The 15,173-nt window shown below is 56.1% G+C and overlaps 1 protein-coding gene across 32 annotated transcripts in view; it reads left to right on the forward strand.

The window, feature by feature from the left end:
- PTPRF (protein tyrosine phosphatase receptor type F) overlaps positions 1-13,051 on the forward strand; it is an 88,718-nt gene extending 75,667 nt beyond the window's left edge. For 23 of the 32 annotated variants that reach the window (XM_043574669.1, XM_043574690.1, XM_043574701.1 and 20 more), the window contains 13 exons: positions 3,394-3,426; positions 4,226-4,323; positions 7,195-7,318; positions 7,489-7,664; positions 8,389-8,508; positions 8,752-8,906; positions 8,988-9,273; positions 9,354-9,532; positions 9,751-9,877; positions 10,088-10,213; positions 10,491-10,645; positions 10,734-10,869; positions 11,299-13,051. In XM_043574669.1, coding sequence (XP_043430604.1) covers positions 3,394-3,426; positions 4,226-4,323; positions 7,195-7,318; positions 7,489-7,664; positions 8,389-8,508; positions 8,752-8,906; positions 8,988-9,273; positions 9,354-9,532; positions 9,751-9,877; positions 10,088-10,213; positions 10,491-10,645; positions 10,734-10,869; positions 11,299-11,367 — 1,784 coding nt within the window. In that variant the 3' untranslated portion in view covers positions 11,368-13,051. The remainder of the gene's footprint in view (positions 1-3,393; positions 3,427-4,225; positions 4,324-7,194; positions 7,319-7,488; positions 7,665-8,388; positions 8,509-8,751; positions 8,907-8,987; positions 9,274-9,353; positions 9,533-9,750; positions 9,878-10,087; positions 10,214-10,490; positions 10,646-10,733; positions 10,870-11,298) is intronic. The other 9 variants (XM_043574694.1, XM_043574684.1, XM_043574686.1 and 6 more) reach the window with 1 other exon arrangement.
- The last annotated feature ends 2,122 nt before the right edge of the window (positions 13,052-15,173 follow it).

Here is a 15,173-nt window from a genome sequence, read left to right on the forward strand (position 1 = left end):
TTGGGGTAGGATAGGGTACCTAGATTTACGGTGTGAGCACAGGGACCCCACATAGGGCTTTATATCTGCCTTCCTTCTCCAGCCACTTACGCATGGCTCTCTTGTCTCCTCTTTCTAAGGTGTCACTCCCTCCCTGTGCCCCAGTAGACGCAGCTCAGACCCCTCCCCTAGAAGCTTCCCAACCTGCCCCAGCCCCCACATAGGCCTGGGGGGGTCTCCCCTGGCTCCCAGAACCTCTCTGATTCTTCCACTATGACTCCTCTTACACTGGGCTAGGATTGCCTCAATGACAATCCAAGCTCTGTGGGGCCATGAACTGTGTCTTGTTCATTGTCATCCCTTGTACTGTGCACACAGTGGTCTCTAATTGGGTACCTGTAAAATGGACACACAGACAACTGAGTTGAGTGAGTGAACTAACATACATACAGGGCTTGTGTATATGTGAGCTAGTTAAATCGGTGCATATTAACGTACTGCAAAACTTAATGGCTTGAAACAATAATTATGTGTTACCCCTCATAGTTTTTGTGAATTAGAAATTCAGATAAGAGTATAGCAGGAACAGCTTGTCTCTATTCCAGAATGTCTGGGCCCTCACCTGGAAAACTTGGAGTCTGAGAGCTAGAATCATTTAAAGCAAAGGTCAGCAAATAAATAAATAAAAACTTTAAAAAGGTGGGGGGCGGGGAATGGTGCGCCTGGGTGACTCAGTCAGTTAAGCGTCGGCCTTCAGCTCAGGTCATGATCTCACGGTTTGTGGGTTCGAGCCCCACATCGGGCTCTCTGCTGTCGACGCAGAGCCCACTTCAGATCCTCTGTTCCCCTTTCGCTCTGCTCCTCCCCTGCTCGTGCTCACACTGTCTCTCAAAATAAATAAATACAAACTTAAAGCAAAGGTTAGCAAACTTTGGCCCATTACCAAATATGGTCCACTACCTGTTTTTGCAAATAAAGTTTTATTGGAACACAGCCACACTCATTCATTTATGAATTATGTATGGCTACGTTCACGCTACAAAGGTAAAGCTAAGTAGCATCTACCATACATCCATAAAGCCAAGAATATTTACTGTCTGGCTTTTATGGAAAAGTTTCCTGTCCTCTGAATTCTGAAGACTCAGTGTTGGTGCGAGAGTCAGCCATGAGCCCACCTGGGGTTGTCATCTGTGACGACCACACGCGGCCTCTTTATGTGGCCTGGGCTCCCTCAACACCATGGTGACTGAGTTCCAAAGTCCTGCGTCCTGAGAGCAAGTGAACCGGGTGGCCTAGTGGGCTGTTGTGACCCAGCAGAATCATATCTGTGAGGAATCCATGCTCCAGGATGCCAGGGGCCTGCAGGGCAGAGAAGCCCCCTCTGAGAGGGGTTGCTGAGCCATATGGGCGTGAGTCAGGCAAATGGGAGGGAGCTCCCTTCGTTGGAAATAGTCCTGCGGAGTCAGCATATGGACACTGGGTGTCCTGCCTCATTGGAGTTGGGGTATTGAAAGCCCACGGATGAGACTGGAGGGTACACAGAGGTCTATCACAAAGGAACCTGAGCGCCAGGCTCAGGGGTTTGGACTGCATCATGAGAGCACCAGGGAGGCATTAGACGTTTTCCGCAGGGGAGCGACAGAGTCAGAACTGTGATTTGGAAATCTCGCTCTGGCTGCTGTGCGGAAGACAGATTGGAGGAGAGAAATGGGGAGCCTGGAAAGCCCCGGGAGTAAGTGAAAGGTGCATGAGGAGGGTGGCTATGGGGGGTGGAGGGCAGTCTTAGGAAGCGTGAAGTAGGTGGCAGGGCTCGGGTTTATGGCTGAACAATGAGGAGGGGGTTCCGGGTGGCAATTGGGCCTGTGGGTCTGGACCTCCACACCACCGTCCGCCTGAAACCACGGACGTGGGAGGAGGTGCCAAGCGGCCTGCAGTGACCAAAGCCGGAGAACAGAAGAGGGGGCAGCCAGTAGGAGATGAAATGTTGAGAAACGATGAAGAGTAGCCAGGGAGATTAAGAAGGAGCAGCCAAGGAGGAAGGGTATGGGAAGAATGGAGTGTCCCTGAAGCCAAGGCCGGGATGGCTGTGCACCCAGGAGGACCACTGGCTTTGGCAGTTGGGACTGTGGAGAGAGAGAGCATGGTGGCCGAGTCCTGGGGGCAGAAGCATCTCGGTTGGTTGAGGAGCAGTGAATGGGGAATGAGCAGGTGGAGAGACCCCTTCCAGAGGCCAGGGTGTGACGGATAGGATGGACAGGACCACAGCAGGAGAGGAGAGAGGTGTGGCTTGAAGAGGGATTTTTCTTTTAACCGATATGGAAATTGTTTACCGGTGATGATCCATCGATGCAGGGGTAAAGGGTGCTCAGCTGTGGGACAAGAACCCAGAAGCTGGCTTCAGGCCCCTGGCCCAAGTGGGAGGGGTGTGACGTAGCCCAGGGGAGCAGTGTGGCCATGCCTCCCTGCGTTCAGGTCAGCAGAGGACAGGAGGCGGGTGAAGCCGGTAAAGGGGAACACGCTGCTGGGTTCTAGGCTGGTGGGCTCGGTTTTCTCCACAATGAGAAGAAAGTGGTCAGAACAGCAGGGAAGGCATGGCCTGGGTGTGGGCACTGAGCAGATATGCCCAGGAGGACTGCTGAGCAGCTAGGAGCCCATGGCCCTGATCCTGAGTCACTGTGGCTGCAGGGATCTGGGAGGAAAGGAAGGATAAAGACGAAGTGTGTAGATGTGGTAAAGGCCAAGTGCAGAGGATGAGGGTGTTCAGAAGGGACTGTGGAATGGGGCTGGCCATGAGCCCCCAGAGATGCGGAGCTCAAGGAAATGGGGCTGCCAGTGGGGAGAAGCATCTCTGTGGACACGGTGGTCCCCAGAGTGTTGAGAGAACCAGGAATCAGAAGGGACAGAGGGACCAGGGGCATGGCAAGTTTTCTTAGTGTTTTTTGTTTTTTGTTTTTTTTTTACTTGAGTGAACTCTTTTTTCCTCCTATAATTTAGTCTTTATTCTGAAAAGTTTTCAGACCCACAGAATATATAGTTGTTTCCTGCACCTCCTCGTGCAGACTTACCCTGTCATTTCTGGCCATACATGCCTCATCTCTCAATATGAAAGCAGCACGCTCCCCTTTCGCCTCCCCATCTGAAAATAGCCAAGGTCAAGTTTTGATACCAGTGGGGATGAGGGTTGGTTGGATAGGATCCAGTCTTAAAAAGGGGCCCCCAAGGCTGTCCAGACCCCCGGGTGTTGGGAGCGCTCTGCTCTGGGTGGGAGATGGGTCTGTGTCCCCGGGAGGCAGCAGGGGCCCGTGGTGGGGCCTGCCCACCCCCCTCAGCCCTCCACGTGTCCCCTGTAACCAGAGAAGGTCGATGGGCTCTCTTCTCGTGCCCCGCTATCTTTTGTGTTTTCTTTCTCTGCAGGTTCCAGTGTCCCCAGTTGCCCGAATATCTCAAGTTAGTTTTCCAAGTTCCGGGGGCTACTCTGGCTTCTGTGTGTTTCCTTCAACTTTTTCTCACCCTGTCGCCTCCACCGTCCTTCCTTAGATTCTTTTCCTTCTCTCCTCTCTTCTTCTCCCCTTCTCCACCTCTCTCCCCAGCTCCCTCCAGTTCTGTCTTCCCTACCTCTGGCCCCAGCCCTGTCTCTCTGCCTCTGTAGCCTCCAGTCCCAGTCTGACCCCCTTCTGGGTGCCTCTCCTGTCTCCACATCTCCCTCCTCATCTCTGCTTTTCTCTCTAGATTCTTCTGGGTCATTCTGCCATGTCTCTGTACTTTGCGTCCACTCCATCCACACGCTCAGTGTGGAGACAATGACGTCACCCAGTCTCCCACAGTGACTGGCGCCAGTGAGGGGCAGGAGGGCTGTGCACAAGCAGGGCCTGTGGGGCAGGTGTGCGGCTGCGCCACCCCCCAACCTGGGCTTCCAGCCCCAGCCCAGGAGGAAGGATGCCTGGCATCCCTGAGAACCCGCCGGGCAAGGCCCTGGTGCCCCCACTCAGCGCCGTGTCCCGCACACATGCCCTGCGCACATGCCCACACGTGCTCTCAGCACACACACTTCCTCTGTCCTCTCCCACCTTCTGGCCGCCGTGTGCTCCACCATCCTGTCGCCGCATGTGCTGCCGTCTCCATGCCACCAGTGCCGAGTGCTCCATGGTCACACATGTTCACGTGTGCACATACATGGATTGGGGCTGTCTCCACCACCCCGCACAGGCCTCACGCTGACTCTGCCTTTATGTGCCTCCGCCCCCAGGTATGCGAGACCACCCGCCCATCCCCATCACTGACCTGGCAGACAACATTGAGCGCCTCAAAGCCAACGATGGCCTCAAGTTCTCCCAGGAGTATGAGGTGAGACGTCCGTACCCCCTGCCATGTGCCTGCTCCAGGCCTAGCCCCGTGCCAGCTCCTGCCCTGCCTCGGGTCCCAGCTGTGGGTGGGCGGCTCCAGGCTTCCCCAGAGTACAGATTGGAGGGATCAGCAGTGGCAAGTAGGGAATTCAGCTCTTCGGGTGCCAGGCCTGGCTGAGGCCCTTTTAAGCACCCTAAGTCTGGACACTCAGACACGCGCCCACATGCTAACAGAAGCAGACAGAGGGTCACGCACGTGCACGCGCACGCGCGCACACACACAGACACACACACACACACAGACAAGTAGTAATAGCTCATTTATCAAGAGCTTACCTCAGGCCAGACCAGACTGGGCAATTTGCATGTGCCCTCTCATCCTGTCTTCCTCAAAGTATGAAATGGTACCGTTATTATCCCATCTTACAGATGAGGAAGCTGAAGCGCAGAGAAGGGAAGTGACTTGCCCGAGGTCAAGTAGCTGATGTGTAGTGGAGCCGGCAGTCAGACCCAGGCCTGCCTGACAGCCTGTGTCCTGCTCACGCACACCCTCACGTGTGTTCTCAGAGCCGCACAGGTCACAGAGTGGACAGTTGGGTGACTCGAGGCTTGCTGCTCAGGCTGCACAAACCTTCCTGCTCACAGCCCTCCACATACTCTGTTCACTCTGGTTCACTCTGTTCACTCCTAGCTGCTGGGGCCCCGACTTCAGCTTCTGGGGTCTAAGGGCTTCCAGGCAGCCCAGCTGGTCAGGGGCTGGGGGAAGGATTTGCTAGAGAAGGAGACGATAAAGGAGAGCCTCCCCTCCTCTAAGGAGCACAGACAGAGGTGTCGTTCTGCCTCGTCGGCTCCTGTCCCGCTGTTGCCCCTGCTCCTAGCACAGGCCTGGCCCAGGACTCACCCTCGATCAATGATGAATGGATAGGTGATTGATGGGCTGGCTCAGCCCAGCCGGCAAGTCTGCTCCCTCTAGTCAGACGTCCGCCCTCGGCTGTGCGTGGTACCCTGGGGTCCCAGGATTCCCCTTCTGAGGGCTGTGGGCCAGGTTTCCACAGAGGAAATTGAGCTTGGCAGGCAAATTGATGAACGTGTCTGCTGCGAGGAGAGCATACCGCCTCTACCTGCAGAGCACCCACTGCAGCCTGCTTTGCGATAAGTCCCTGCTGCAAAGGTAACAAGATTGATGAATCGTGCTCCCTGTTCTTGACCTGGCCAGGAGGACCTTCCATAGTCTGCCCACACTCATCCAGTCCCGTGTCCCACACCGGCCCTTCCTTGCCACGAGACTCTGCATCTCACTGTCTAGGCGCACGGTGTTCCCCCTGGCGCCTTCTGCCCACTTCTCAAGTGTGAGCTTTCCCTCCTCCTCCAGGAAGCCTTCTCTGCCTGCCTAGACCTGCTGTGGGCTTTCCCTCAGCCCGAATCCCATAGCCCTGTCACCTTTGTCGGTCAGTCAGTCCGTCAGTCATCACGCGCTGTCGAGCACTTACCCGTGCTGAATACTGGGAACATGGATGCAAATGCCTCAGGCAGCTCAACCTGTGGGGGAGACAAGCTCAGGCAGATAGTCAACATTGAATATGACAGTATACCCTAGTATTAAATATGACAGAATGTGCAGAGAAAGTAGGCTGACGGCACCGAGGCAGGCTGAGGGGTGGGGTGGGCAAGAATGTCTCAAAGAAACAGTGCCTGCTGTCGTGTGGAGAGTAGTAGGCTGGCGCCAAAACATGGCGGGCATCGTGGGCTCTGCTGGGAACTTTGGATCGTATCCTTCTCTAAAAGGGGGATAATAATAGAGCTGCTTCATAGGAGGCTTACGTGAGGGAATACATGCAAAGTGCTTAGAACAGTGCCAGGCACACGGTGAGTTCTCACGGAGACTCAGCTGTTACGGTCATTATCATCTGTGGTGATTTGGAGCCGTGGAAGGCATTGGAGCAGGAAATGGATAATCAGATCTGCATTTTCTGAGGATTGTTCTGGCTCCAGGACAGAGTAAGTCAGAGTGGGGCAGAAGCAAAGAGGGAAATACCCGAGTCTAGGCTGCAGTGGCCTGGCTGAGGCCAGTGGCAGCAGGTGGAAGAGAGCCACGGGGGCGGGGAAGCACAAGGGCACAGTGACTGAGGGGACGAGCACGGAGGAGTTTTTGAGGATGGCTTGAGGGTTCTGGCCAGGGTTTGGGGGTAAAGGGGTGAAGGTGCCTTTGACCGAGATGGTGTTCCAGTGGCAGAGCCGGGCATAGAGGGAAGCTGATGAACTCCGCTTGGCAAGGGTTGAGATGGCAGGGCCTGGGGGACCCCCAGGTGGCTGCTGGCCACTCACTTCAGCTCGGGAGCTCGGGGAGCCCAGGCTGCAGCCAGGGTAGTGGGCAGCTCCAGATTGTGCGTGCAAGATCCCACGGGTAAAGGAGGGCCCCCCGCAAGGTTTCAGAGTGCAAAGGCCTGGGAGTGAACCCCGGAGGAGCACTGTGCCCTGCCTGCAGGAAGGAGAGCTGGACAGGGTGATGCAGCAGGTGCCCAGAGGCCCCAACGATGTCGGGGACTGCATGGCTGGCTACCATTGCTCTCTCTTGGTCTGTACTCATTTCATTAGTTGGGTGCAGGGCTCGAGGGACATTCCCCTGCCTCTGCCCCACCCCGACCACTCTACCAGGCAAGGGGATTTGGTGCCATGGTCAGAAGGGCCTCTGTTCATCACCTACCTGACAGGTGGTGTGGTAGCCTCTGAGCTCCACAGCTGGGGGCACGGAGCTGGTTGTGGCCTAGGAGCAAAAGCAGCACGTGGCCACCACCTGGCAGGCTGGGTCTTGGGGGCAGTAGGGAGACCTCAGCTCTTACCCTGCTCTACCTGCCTCCTCCACTTCCTACAGTCCATTGACCCTGGACAGCAGTTCACATGGGAGAATTCAAACCTGGAGGTGAACAAGCCCAAGAACCGCTACGCAAATGTCATCGCCTACGACCACTCACGGGTCATCCTTACCTCCATCGATGGTGAGCCAAGGGCAGCGCCCCCTCCCATCCCCCTGCTCTCCTCCTTGCTGGCTGGGGTGACGTTCCATCCTGTACGAGAGGCCCATGAGTCCCAGGGGTACACCAGGGCATGGTGGGCTGGACGGGGGGGCTCTGGGATAATGCTCTCCTATGTCCCTTCATGCCCATAGGTGTCCCAGGGAGTGACTATATCAACGCCAACTACATCGATGGCTACCGCAAACAGAATGCCTACATTGCCACACAGGGCCCACTACCTGAGACCATGGGCGATTTCTGGCGGATGGTGTGGGAACAGCGCACGGCCACTGTGGTCATGATGACACGGCTCGAGGAGAAGTCCCGGGTAGGACGGTGCAGGGGCCTGCCAGGAGGTGGGGTGGGAAACACCCAGCCACCAGGTGACTTCAGGCACCTTTTTCTGTCTCTGTCCGAAGTTCCTCAAGGAACGCACCAAGTGCTGTTGTCTTCTCGGAGTGTTCCCATGTTCCCTAGCTGCTGGGTATTCCTGGGGTATGGCGTGTTCCCTAGTCACCAGCAGGTTCCTAGGATATTAACATGTTGTACCAGATGCTGTCATTTTCCAAGAATGTTAATATGTTCCCCAGTTGCTAGCATGTTCCCGAGATGTTCACATGTTCCCCAGATGCTGGAGTGTTCCTGGGGCATTAACACATCTCCTAAGTTAATTAGTGCAAAGAGCTGCTGTTATCTGCTTTTGCACTGCAAAGCATTGACTGGAACGTAAAATTTACAGAGCTTGAAAATGGCGCATAAACCTTATGGGTAAATTTGGCAGAAAATGTGCCTGGTGTGATCTGGTCATGAATAAATAATTTTCAATTACGGCCCTCATTCTCCCAGCTCGGGCAGGGATGGCATTGTAGCACGAGAACCTGATACGGTTTGGTGAGAGGGTGGCACAATAGATCTGAGAGTTCAGGGCGGGGGGGGCCTTGCAGCCAAGTAAGCTAGACCTCCCAACCTTCTTTGCCCCTGGGGCTCCTGCCAGTCTGAGCCTTTGGGCAACTCTGAGCACCCTTGCACCTGCCCCGCTTGTCCCCCTGTAGGTGAAGTGTGACCAGTACTGGCCAGCCCGGGGCACCGAGACCTACGGCCTCATTCAGGTGTCCCTGCTGGACACAGTGGAGCTGGCCACATATACCGTACGCACCTTTGCACTCCACAAGGTATGACCCTGCCCTGGTACTCGTCCCCCACCCGGACCCTACCAGGACAGCAGTGTGCGCTAAGCGTGCTGGGGACGGGCGGGAACTCAGTGCTGGCAGCCAAGGCCATGGGTGGGATGAATGGAAAGAGCGCTTCGAGCTCCTTCACTCCGCCCCGCATGGCTTCTGAGTCCGGTGAGAGCAGCAGGTCTGGCCTCAGCATACTCCCCCTGTCACATCACCTGCCCCCACTTTTCTCCCCAGAGTGGCTCCAGTGAGAAGCGGGAGCTGCGTCAGTTCCAATTCATGGCCTGGCCAGACCACGGGGTTCCCGAGTACCCGACCCCCATCCTGGCCTTCCTGCGGCGGGTCAAGGCCTGCAACCCACTCGATGCAGGGCCCATGGTGGTGCACTGCAGGTGAGGGGGTAGAGTGCCACCAGAGGGGTGGGATGGGAGGTGGGGTGGACCTCTGCCCCAAGCCGAGCCCGTGTCCTGCAGCGCGGGCGTGGGCCGCACGGGCTGCTTCATCGTTATCGATGCCATGCTGGAGCGGATGAAGCATGAGAAGACGGTCGACATCTATGGCCATGTGACATGCATGCGATCGCAGCGGAACTATATGGTGCAGACAGAGGACCAGTATGTGTTCATCCACGAGGCGCTGCTGGAAGCCGCCACGTGCGGACACACGGAGGTGCCTGCCCGCAGCCTGTATGCCCACATCCAGAAGCTGGGCCAAGTGCCTCCTGGGGAGAGTGTGACCGCTATGGAACTCGAGTTCAAGGTGGGCGCGGGGGCCTGGACTGGGTCATGGGGATGATCTCCCCAGAAGGCCAGGCCTGACCAGCCCCTTCCTCTGTCTAGTTGCTGGCCAGCTCCAAGGCCCACACATCCCGCTTCATTAGCGCCAACCTCCCCTGCAACAAGTTCAAGAACCGCCTGGTGAACATCATGCCCTATGAATTGACCCGCGTGTGTCTGCAGCCCATCCGTGGTGTGGAAGGCTCTGACTACATCAATGCCAGCTTCTTGGATGGCTATAGGTCAGCATGCCCGTGACTGCACACCACGCCCCTCGGGTGCGCAGGCCTGCAGCTGGCTAGCTGGAGGCCCAGCAGAGTAGGGCCAGCCCAGAAGATCAGAGTGGGCTTCCTGGAGGAGGGGTAGTCAATCTGGGCAGGGCTTCAAGGGACCAGACAGTCTGAGGGAGACTCGAGGGGCGGCAGCCCCTCCGGCATGTCCGGTCTTGTGTCCACTGCAGACAGCAGAAGGCCTACATCGCCACGCAGGGGCCTCTGGCAGAGAGCACCGAGGACTTCTGGCGCATGTTATGGGAGCACAACTCCACCATCATCGTCATGCTGACGAGGCTTCGGGAGATGGGCAGGGTGAGCCCACCACCCTACCCCCACCCCAGGGCCCTTGCCATGCCTGGGAGCACACCGGCCACGTCTTCACCCCTCCCTCCTTTCACACCCAGACCCTCGGACCCCTTCCTCACCACCTGAGGTGCCCTACCTCAGAGTTCTCTGAAACCCGGAGCTCTCCTCCCAGACTCCTCCCTGCCTGATCATGGGGGCTGGGTCCTTTGTCCACAGGAGAAATGCCACCAGTATTGGCCAGCAGAGCGCTCTGCTCGCTACCAGTACTTTGTTGTTGACCCAATGGCTGAGTACAACATGCCCCAGTATATCCTGCGTGAGTTCAAGGTCACGGATGCCCGGGTAAGTGTGGAGAGGGGAGCGTGTACCTTTGCGTCAAAGCATGTCTACAACATTTCCCGAGCACACGTGGGGTGGTGGCTGCCTGTGTGGCACCCTGGCTCAGGCTGCAGGAGTCTGAGGCGAGGGCGCAGGTGTGTGTGAATGCATTTCCCAGGGTGGCTTCAGGTATCGTGATTTCACGGGTACACACCCTGTGTCATTGTCCTGCCCGCCTGGCCTGGTGGGGCTGCAGCGCGGGGCACAAGTGACGTACTTGTTCCCTACCCGCCTCCCCCAGGATGGGCAGTCGAGGACAATCCGGCAGTTCCAGTTCACAGACTGGCCCGAGCAGGGCGTGCCCAAGACGGGTGAGGGCTTCATTGACTTCATCGGGCAGGTGCACAAGACCAAGGAGCAGTTCGGGCAGGACGGGCCCATCACGGTGCATTGCAGGTCGGGCTGACCCCGTGGAGGGCTGGGGGAGGGGGGTGACTGTGGGCCTCGTGGGCAGGATCCCTGATCCAGTGCTGTCCCTGAGCAGTGCTGGTGTGGGCCGCACTGGGGTGTTCATCACTCTGAGCATCGTCCTGGAGCGGATGCGCTATGAGGGCGTGGTCGACATGTTCCAGACCGTGAAGACCCTACGCACACAGCGCCCGGCCATGGTGCAGACGGAGGTAGGCGGGCCCACTGGCTGGTGCACAGGCCAGGCTCCTCACATGTACACGCCGCCAGCATTTACCGTTAATCTGCTCGGCCCGAGGTGCCGGAGTAGGATGAGTGGAACACGCTTCTCATTCAGCAGCTCTGCACTGAGCACCAGCAGAGTGCCGGGTTTCCGGCAAGGGTTGGACCAGAGTCCTTATGGAGTGCACGCTCTAGGAGCAGATAAACTTGATGGAGGTGGCTGTGGGGGCTGGGGGAGCAGGTGAGTATGGGGCACCGGGGGAGAGAGATGAGCCTTCGGAGGCTCCTCCAGGCTCTCTGGACACGGCTTGGGGCAGATGTCTGGGTCTAGCACCTGCTTGTGGCCCACCAGCTACAGTGTGAGTGCCCTTGGCAGCGTGTCGGGAGTCTCCACTCATACCAGTCCCCTGTTCCGGCAGGACCAGTACCAGCTGTGCTATCGTGCGGCCCTGGAGTACCTTGGCAGCTTTGACCACTATGCAACGTAACTACCGCTCCCCTCTCCTCCGCCGCCCCTGCCTGGGGCTCCGGAGGGGACTCAGCTCCTCTGAGCCATACCGACCATCGTCTAGCCCTCCTGCACGGATGCTGTTGCTGGCAGAGCACAGCCCACTGGGGTCACAGCGTTTCAGGAACATTGCCACACCAAATGGAGAGCCCAGACCACCCCTGGGCGAGTGGGTGGGCCGGCAGGCAGGTGCCGTGGCCTGTCTCTGTCCACCAGGCCCGCCCGGAGCCTGCTTCGAGCTCTCCGTTCCGCTGCCGCCGCGTTTCTCATGCTTCTTTTCATGGGGTGGGGATGGGGACAAAGTCTCCTTTTTTATACGTTAAGTGGGGTAGACTGAGGGATTCTAGCCTCTTCCCTCTGATTTTCCTTTTGCAAATCCTTAACTGCAGAATGGGCCGCTGTGGGGGTTGGGGTTCAGTTTGTTTTCTTTTTTGAGTTCGTTTTGGATCTTCTTTCTGTATGAGTCTTGCTGCTGAAGGACAGAACATGCCTTCCTCTGCGTGGAGCTGGGGCCACCGGCCTAAGTGCAGGCCCAGCCGTGGGCCTGGGAGGCATCACCGGTCCAGCTGCTCTTCCGGCCGTTCAGACAAGATCCTGTTTCAGCCAAATGCAGGGAAACACAGTTCTTTTTTGAGTTTTGTTTTGTTTTTCCTTCAGAGCCTTATTTTAGGCCCCACAGACAGTGGTGGGCGGGGAAGAGATAGGAAACACTCATCCCCAGTTGTCTATTCCCGTGTGTGTGTGTAACATTCACAGCCCAGAACCACAGACGTGTCTCGGGGAGCCTGGCAAGGCGTTCCTCATCACCATCGTGTTTGCAAAGGTTAAAAAAAAACACAAAGAAAAAAAAAAAAAAAAAATCCAAAAAAAACCCAAAAAAAAAAAACCCACCAAGAAAAACACAGAGTCATCCCCCTGGCCTCTGCTTCAAAACCCCAAGAGGGGAGGCAGCTCTGTGTTCCTGGGCTTCCCAGGGGAGCTGCCAGACTGACCTCTGGGCCCACAGAGCCTTGCTTTTGTCCCCAGCGTTGCGGGTACGGCGTGGTGTTGGTAAGCTGTGGATCTGGCCGTGGGGCCAAGGTGACTGACACAGGTCAGGGTGTGTACCACGCCCCGCACACCTCAGGGCCGAGCAGGGGCACAGCTGGCCCTTCAGGTCCAGGCCAGTGGGCCTGGTAGCACATGTCTGTCCTCAGAGCAGGGCCAGATGATTTCTCTCCCTGGTTTGCAGCTGTTTTCAAAGCCCCTGAGAATCGCTCTTTTCCACTCCTTCAAGATGCCCTCATAAACCAATGTGGCAAGACTACTGGACTTCTCTCAATGGTACTATACTCGATCCTTATTATCTTGGCTTGCTGAGGGGCAGGGAGAGGGCCTCTTCCTCTGGGCAGCACTATCTAGGTAGGTAAGTGGGGGCGGGGAAGGGTGCATAGCTGTTTTAGCTGAGGGATATGGAGCACATGTCCCCAGATCTAGCTAGGCTCAGTCAAGATCAACAATCCAGGGTTGGTAATGTTGGATGAAACATTCATTTTTACCTTGTGGATGCTAGTGCTGTAGAGTCCACTGTTGTACACAGTCTGTTTTCTATTTGTTAAGAAAACTACAGCATCATTGCATAATTCTTGATGGTAATAAATTTGAATAATCAGATTTCTTACAAACCGGGCCTCCGTCTCAGCTCTTTCTGGAACCGAAGAGTGGGCTCTGTGAGTTCCTAGGGGTACATTCTGGAGATTTCCTGCTCCTAAGGAGACAGTGAGGCTGTCCTGAGTATTTGCGGCAGTTGGGCTCCCAGCGTGGCTGCCCACTTTCAGAAAGGAACGTTACAAACCCTGAAAACCAGATGCCAGTGTGTGTCAAGGGCACCCCACATGGGACCCAGCTCCCCAGGCAGACAGCAGACCCTTTGCCTCTCCTCACCCTCCGGATGTTCTGGGCCATCATGTTGGGGACCCCGGGTCTCCCCTCCCCTTTCCTCTCCTCCTCCCCTGCTGTAAGGAGAGAGATGGCATGTGCCAGTGGAAGCTGGGACGATACGGAAATTGATTAATGAAGACCTTTGTAATCCTTGCGATGGGGATACTGGACACAGTGTGGCCATTCGACCGCCAGCAACATCTGCTTGTTGAGCCTTGCAGCCTCTCCACCAGTGATCAGACCGGACCCACCGAGTAGTCAGGCCACGGAACTTCCCGTGGCACAGAGAAGAGCAAGACCCAGAACAAATGGGGAAGAGAAGTCAGCAGTGACTGGACTGTTAGTGCCATGACCAGCCCCACACTAAGGCAGCACCTAACCCTGAGCTGGGGTCAACGAAGGCTTTCTGAAGGTGACGTCGGCTGGATTCTGAGTGTCCCATAGGGCAAGCAGTGGTTACCGAGAAAAAGTGGGAAAGGCATTTCCAATGAAGACAGCAACTTGTACAAAGGCTTGGAAACGTGAAACCAACAAAAAAGAGAAACCCAAGGCGCGCAGCTTGACTGGGGCAGGCAGGACGCGGTGAGAGAGGTAGGCTGGAAACAGCCAGATGGCACAGTGCGAGGCTTGATTTGATTGTGGAAGGGACGTGGTCCCTAGCAGGTGACCGTGCTGCCTCCATCTCGGGCCTCACTGCCATCCAGTGTTAGCAGCTGTCTCCTTGGAGGCTGGGAGTGACCGAGGCTTGGGATTAGGGCTTTGGCTCCCCAGCACCTATGTCAGTGCCTGACGTATTTCTACTTGTTTAGAAAAATAATACCATCATTGCATTACAGTCGATGCTATTAAGTTTGAGTAGTTAATTACTAACGAAAAGAATGGGCCATTAAACATCTTTGAGTGAGGGACAAATCTCAGATCATCACTTGAACGAGAGTGCGAGGACTGTGGGACAGACTCTGCACAGAGAATGCTTTAGGACGTGATCACTAAACCTCAGAACAAGCCAGCTGAGCAGACCCTCTTCTCTTGGCCTCACAGAGAAGACTGAAGCTTCCGTGGATTTATTTGTCAAAGACCACAGGGCAAGGAGGCGCCAGAGCTGTGACCCACACCTGATTGTGTCTGCTCCAGGGTGTCTGCCATCACCCCACATCAGCCTCCCCTCCCCTGTCTTGCCCCCCCCCCATCACAATGGGTGGCACCCCATCTACCCAGGTCTGCCTGCCCCCACCAACCCATTCCCAGCACAGCGGCCAGAGTGGCTCTTCCTGTGGGCAGCCGTGACTATGTCGCTGTCCAGACCAGACCCTGCCAAACCCTCACGGTCGTCTCCAAGTCTGCAGGACCCAGCCTCTATGGCCTCCTCTTTCCTCCTTGCCCGTCACCCCCTGCTCTCCAGCCATCACACGGTCTGCTCTGTCAGCTTTGTGCCTGTCTCACCATTCTGCCTTTCTGCTCCATACCTTCTCTCAAGCTATTCTGGAACGTTCTCCCCCATGAGCCTAATCCTGCTCATTAGGTCTCCACTGAAATATTTCCTTCAGAATCTGCCCTTAATGTCCTCCATGAGATTAGATGACCCTGCTGTGCAAAGGGAATTTGAATTTTTTCTCACGTAATCCTCAAAAAGCTGTACAGGGTGGGTCCTATGAGGCCCATTTTGTAGGTGAGAAAATTAGATCTCATCCATTCACTCAACACATACTTTATAAGCATTGTCTGTGTGCTAGTCACACCTGTGACCTAAACAGAGACTTCTGCCCTTGTAGTGTCTATACTCATAGGAGGAAACATGGTGCATATGAAAAATAATAAGCAGATGTATATGTAACTTGTCACTGATAAGCGCCATGGTGGTGGGGG

Source organism: Prionailurus bengalensis, chromosome C1 (assembly GCF_016509475.1).
Source record: "Prionailurus bengalensis isolate Pbe53 chromosome C1, Fcat_Pben_1.1_paternal_pri, whole genome shotgun sequence".
Classification (NCBI taxonomy): Eukaryota; Metazoa; Chordata; class Mammalia; order Carnivora; family Felidae; genus Prionailurus; species Prionailurus bengalensis.